This window comes from Priceomyces carsonii (assembly GCF_900007245.1).
Source record: "Priceomyces carsonii strain CBS4050 genome assembly, scaffold: Debaryomyces_carsonii_scaffold_2, whole genome shotgun sequence".
Taxonomy (NCBI): domain Eukaryota; kingdom Fungi; phylum Ascomycota; class Pichiomycetes; order Serinales; family Debaryomycetaceae; genus Priceomyces; species Priceomyces carsonii.
The window spans coordinates 1,335,966-1,341,965 of NW_026946675.1; the positions used below are offsets into that span (position 1 = coordinate 1,335,966).

General features: G+C 35.6%; 3 protein-coding genes across 3 annotated transcripts; 2 read left to right on the top strand and 1 right to left on the bottom strand.

The window, feature by feature from the left end:
• Window positions 1-402: 402 nt before the first annotated feature.
• Window positions 403-1,815, top strand: SHM2 (glycine hydroxymethyltransferase; the record flags this gene model as incomplete). Its single annotated transcript, XM_062952014.1, has 1 exon — window positions 403-1,815. One exon carries the CDS (start codon window positions 403-405, stop codon window positions 1,813-1,815), a length of 1,413 nt encoding a protein of 470 aa, XP_062808958.1.
• Window positions 1,816-1,885: 70 nt separating this feature from the next.
• Window positions 1,886-2,221, bottom strand: PRCAT00002175001 (uncharacterized protein; the record flags this gene model as incomplete). The annotated part of the gene is made up of 1 exon (XM_062952015.1): window positions 1,886-2,221. One exon carries the CDS (start codon window positions 2,219-2,221, stop codon window positions 1,886-1,888), a length of 336 nt encoding a protein of 111 aa, XP_062808959.1.
• Window positions 2,222-2,892: 671 nt separating this feature from the next.
• Window positions 2,893-4,308, top strand: GLK1 (glucokinase; the record flags this gene model as incomplete). The annotated part of the gene is made up of 1 exon (XM_062952016.1): window positions 2,893-4,308. One exon carries the CDS (start codon window positions 2,893-2,895, stop codon window positions 4,306-4,308), a length of 1,416 nt encoding a protein of 471 aa, XP_062808960.1.
• Between the last annotated feature and the right edge of the window lie 1,692 nt (window positions 4,309-6,000).

A 6,000-nucleotide genomic window follows, 5' to 3' on the forward strand; every position in this document is an offset into this window, starting at 1 on the left:
GGAGAAAAGAAGTCTGATTATATTTACAACGTGATTTATTTTATGTACGAAAGAACGTATTTTTTCCATCATGTCAATGCATATTTTATGATAGTGTACTAGTTATTGTAGCATATTTCGGCATGTATCAAATCAAAAGAATACTGGAGACTTCAATATATCTTCCAAGTTGGTCATTGATTTTGTTAATGATCCTGTTTTAAATGGACCTTTAATTTTTTTTTTTTTTTTTTTTTTGACTCGGGTAAGACAGAGAAAGAGGAATGAAAATTGATTTCGCAAAAATAAGATGATTGACTCAGAAATTCTGAAAAATTTTAAAACCTCTTCATTTAAAAAACTTGGGTTTTGCCGGCTCATTTAGTGAAACGCTCTACTACATTTGCCAAAGCTTCTGCAAAAATGCCTTATGCCTTATCTGAATCTCATAAACAGCTAGTTGAAGGTCACTTAAAGGATACTGATCCTCAAGTTGATCAAATTATAAAAGATGAAATCGATAGACAGAGACATTCTATCGTCTTGATTGCATCTGAAAATTTCACTACTACCGCAGTGTTCGATGCCTTAGGAACCCCAATGTCTAATAAGTACTCTGAAGGCTATCCTGGAGCCAGATACTATGGTGGTAATGAACATATAGATAAGATGGAACTTTTATGTCAAGACAGGGCTTTGAAGGCTTTCGGTCTCACACCAGACAAGTGGGGAGTTAACGTACAGACATTGTCCGGCTCTCCTGCCAACTTGCAAGTCTATCAAGCTATTATGAAGCCTCATGAGAGATTAATGGGTTTGGACTTGCCACATGGGGGACATTTATCACATGGTTACCAAACTGATTCTCGTAAGATATCAGCTGTTTCCACTTACTTTGAGACAATGCCCTACAGAGTTGATCTTGAAACTGGCTTGATCGACTACGACATGTTGGAAAAAACCGCAGTTTTGTACAGACCGAAGGTTATAGTCGCTGGAACTTCAGCTTATTGTCGTTTGATTGACTATAAGAGAATGAGAGAAATTGCAGACAAAGTGGGCGCTTATTTAGTTGTTGATATGGCACACATTTCTGGTTTAGTTGCTGCTGGTGTAATCCCGTCCCCATTCGAGTATGCTGATATTGTAACTACTACTACACACAAATCTTTGAGGGGTCCAAGAGGTGCAATGATTTTCTTCAGAAGAGGTGTTAGATCTGTGAATCCAAAAACTGGCCAAGAAATTATGTATGATTTGGAAAATCCAATTAATTTTTCTGTTTTCCCTGGACACCAAGGTGGTCCTCATAATCATACCATTGCGGCTTTAGCTACTGCTTTGAAGCAAGCCTCTACTCCTGAGTTCAAAGAATATCAAGAGCAGGTCTTGAAGAATGCTAAAGTCTTAGAAGAGGAGTTTATCAAGAGAGGTTACAAATTAGTCTCCCATGGTACCGACTCTCACATGGTATTGGTTTCTTTGAAGGACAAGCATATTGATGGTGCTAGGGTTGAAACTATCTGCGAGAACATCAATATTGCCTTAAACAAAAATTCCATTCCAGGTGATAAGTCTGCTTTAGTACCAGGGGGTGTAAGGATTGGTGCTCCTGCAATGACATCCAGAGGCTTGGGAGAAGAGGACTTCAAAAGAATAGTGTCTTACATTGATTTTGCGGTCAACTACGCTAAGGATTTACAAGCTCAATTACCTAAAGAGGCTAACAAATTGAAAGACTTCAAGGCAAAGGTTATTAACAGTGATGATCCTAAATTGAAGGCAGTCAAAGCCGAGATATCGGAATGGGCTGGTGGTTTCCCTTTAGCAGTTTGAACTGATTCAATAATTAATCTTGTATCGTTATTTGGTAATTTTTAATAAATATTGATTAAGTAATATCTTGTTAAAATAGGTTAGCATCTTTGAGGACTTGTGTTAACTTGCCTTCGTTTTCCAACCTCTTTAAATCTTCTTCCGTACCGAACACTTTTCCATTAAAGAAAATAGTAGGAACCCATTTTCTTCCTGCAATTTCTGCAAATGCTTCTTCCAATTGTTTAGCTTCCTCAACATCTTCAAACTTATCTAGCTCAATAATATAGACCTTGTCTCTAGCATTATAGCGTTCCCAAATCCTATATGCGTAGTGACAATCTGGACACCACGACTTAGAGATCATTAAATATGGATTTAAGGATATGTAATTTTCTGCCTTCTTACGGAATGCTGCCGAAACCATCAGAAGATTATTCGTTTGTTTGATCTTTTTTTGGATTATTGTTCTTCCAACAAGAGGATAAATTTAAAATATTTGTCTGGGCAGTTTTCGTTCAAATATCGTGATTTTGTGGTGAACTTTGGAAAGACTCGTCCAACTGTGGCAGCGCATTGAAAGGAATAGAAATATAGAGTCTTATGATAACGCTTAATGTAGCATTTTCTTCTACTAACCCTCTTTGGTTCGACCATCCTCATATTGAAGTTCGTTACCTCAAGTGGATAAACCTACGATTTGTTGATGCTTGAGTTAGACTTGGGAGCGGTATGGTACGTCTAGAGAATTTATGACACTATGCTTACTTAATCACTAAGATAAAGGAAGTAACTGGGTCATTTAGTTTCAAAAAACTGTTCATATAGTGAAAATTATCTCCAAATTTTGCTGAAGAAAATCAAACAGGGAGAATTTAACCGTATTCTTATCTTTTAGTCTAAGAGAGGGGAATTCAAGTATGTAAGTAGGAAGTAGAATTATTTAGAACCGTACATATTTACTAGCCAAGAACTCAAGGAATAACATGGCTCGCGCACTCCGAAATTCCTAATTTTCTCCCCCATAGAAACTTGAAGTTATTGCCCCGAACTACCGACTATTAACATCAAATCAGCATCAAATAGTAATTTGTCACAATGAATAGCTCAATCCAAGCTGCCCTCGACTCGGTTGCCAAAGAATTTTCACTTGACCAGGAGTTTCTAGTCAAAGCGACTCATCAATTTCTCGAAGAGATGGACATTGGTTTAGAAGCTGAGGAGCCTTCCAGAGAGAAGATGCCTATGATTCCAACTTTTGTGACTGGAGTTCCAAACGGAAAAGAAACAGGATTATATCTTGCTGCGGATTTAGGTGGAACAAACTTCAGAGTGTGTTCAATTGATTTGAACGGAGACCACACATTTGAAATGAAACAATCCAAATTCAAAATCCCCTTAGATTTAATGAAAAATTCTACGGCTGATAGCTTGTTTTCTTTCTTAGCTAACAAGATCGAAGCATTTTTAGTAGAGCACCATTCAGACTATCAATCCGAAGAGCGCTTGAAATTGGGATTTACCTTCTCTTTTCCGGTCAACCAAACTGCCTTGAATAGAGGAACGCTTCTTAGATGGACTAAAGGCTTCAACTTGCCTGATTTGGTAAATAAAGATGTTGTAGAATTGTTGCAATCGCACATTGATATTTTAGACTCAAAAGTACGTGTTGTTGCTTTGGCCAACGATACAGTTGGGACGCTCTTGTCAAGGTCTTACTCGAATAACCCAGATATTTCTCATGCGAATACAATCCTTGGAGCAATATTTGGAACTGGTACAAACGGCGCTTACTATGAGAAGTTGGATAAGATCAAAAAGTTGGATAAGTCTAAAATTCCCCAAGGAGCTAGGGGCATGGTCATCAACACAGAATGGGGCTCCTTCGATAATAGCTTGAAAGTATTGCCTAGGACCAAATATGATGATATTGTTGATTCAGAGACGAGCAATAAAGGTTATCATTTATTTGAAAAAAGAATTAGTGGGATGTTCTTAGGAGAAATCTTAAGAGTTATTCTAATGGATTTTTTTAAGCGTGGGCTCATTTTTGTCGATTTATACAAGAAGAGGGGCGGTTCATTACCGCATAGGCTCTCAGAATGTTGGCAATTGAACTCAGAAGTATTGTCGTATTTGCAAATTGATGATTCAACGGACCTTAGAATGTCCCAATTAATTTTAGAAAACACATTGAGGTTACCAACTACAAAGGTTGAAAGAATTGTCATTCAGAAGTTAACTCATATAATATCTGAAAGGTCAGCTTATCTATCTGCAATTCCATTATCAGCAATTGCTATTCGTGTTAAAGACCATTATCCAGACGATGACAAAGACTTTGAGTTTGGATGTGACGGGGCTGTAGTAGAGTTCTACCCTGGCTTTCAAGCTAAAGTTTTGGAAGCTATAGCTTTGATTGATCCTTTGAAAGGTGAAAATAAAACGCTTGATATAAAAATTGCCAAAGATGGAAGTGGAGTTGGGGCAGCACTATGTGCCAGTGTAGCGTAAGTGATATAATCTAAGTAGCAGCCTAAATTAAATAAATATACTATGCAATCTGATACTATTAGCTAAATATAAACTAAATTTACAAAAGAAAGCACAAGAAAACATCGAGTAGCATAAAAAGAGCTCACGTTCCAATACGAAATTATTCAGTTAAAAGAGAATAGTTGTATAGCTTTGAATTGAAAAAAGAAAAGATGGGCTATGATATACTGACTAGCAAAATATTTTGAAGTATAATATATGAACTCTAAGACATTATTTTACTGCAAATATTTAAAATCAAAAGCAATACGTCAAACAGAAATGGGCAAGTAATATCTCAATAGATCTTCACATAACTAGTTAGTTTCCGTAGACATGAAATAGAACTCGATTAAACCATTAGTCTTAAACGTAAACAGGTGGGTTAATAGCGCATGAAAAATCTTTATTTAAAAGTACTACTGTTATTACACTTATCAAGCTATTGATAAGTTTATTTCTTATTCAATAAATACACTTACATTGTCTTTTGAACGCATTATTTTCAGTTAGATCATATTTCTAATATAATCTTCATAAAGGATATCGATATAAAAAACATTCTTCGAATGACTGATAAAATATAATGTCACAATGATATATCAAAATGGCGAATGTAGCACCAAATACTGATGTATCTCGCTTTCAGGTTGACACCATCTTATCACAAGCCAAAACACCATTAGCGTACGATTAATATGTAGCCATAAATAAATATAACTGATTAAATCTATATATGATATAATGAACTGGCTGCCACACTATAGTGACTGATTTCAGGATGGTGTCAGGTCGTATCCTGTGTAGCAGCAGCAAGTTATAGTTATAGGACGCCTTAACAAAAGCATTCATAATCTAGCTGCTAACAACGTTCAGTAACATGACGACTGCAAAATTTAATATTACCATCATTATATTTTAGTAAAGTAATGCAAATTACACATAGCTCTTTACCTAAATATATACTAACGAGAAGACTTCATATTGACAAAACGGAGTAGATATCAATTCCATATCCATTCACAATAGTTGTGAGCTTGAATAGAATGCTGTTAGCAATCAAGAATTCATCCATAACGTTCTATATATTACTTTGAAACTCATCTAACTACAATCATATCGTAATTTCTAAAAAATCTTGTACTATTTTGTCTTGACTCAGGTTTGCGACACCAGTAACATAGCTATATATCTTAGCTAGCTTGATGACATGGTCTTTTGGTACAACCACATTTATTTATTATTGGTTGAATGCTTGTAGTCAATAAACTATTCTTAATAGCATGTTTGAGATTTTTATGACTCTTTGTTGTTGGAAGATCTCTTCAGATGGCCATGTCCTTTCAGTAAAAGATATGTTGTAATCTCCCTTTTGAATAGCTCAAGTCATAGGACATCAGTCTTAATGGGATCGCTTCGCGTAATTTTTTCTATTCACCAATTGAATTATAATTTGTGTTCCATTGAATACTTAGAGGTTCAAATAGTTTGTTATAGATTGTTAGATGAAGCTGTCGTAACTTCTTTAAAGAGAAATAATTTTATTGAATAGTTCAACCAAATTTGAACCATCTATTACTCTTTCAATAACATCTCTTTACGAATCATGTTTTGATGTTAGTGTAGCTACGTGTGATCCTTGGAAGTTGTTGTTTCTACCGAAACATCAAC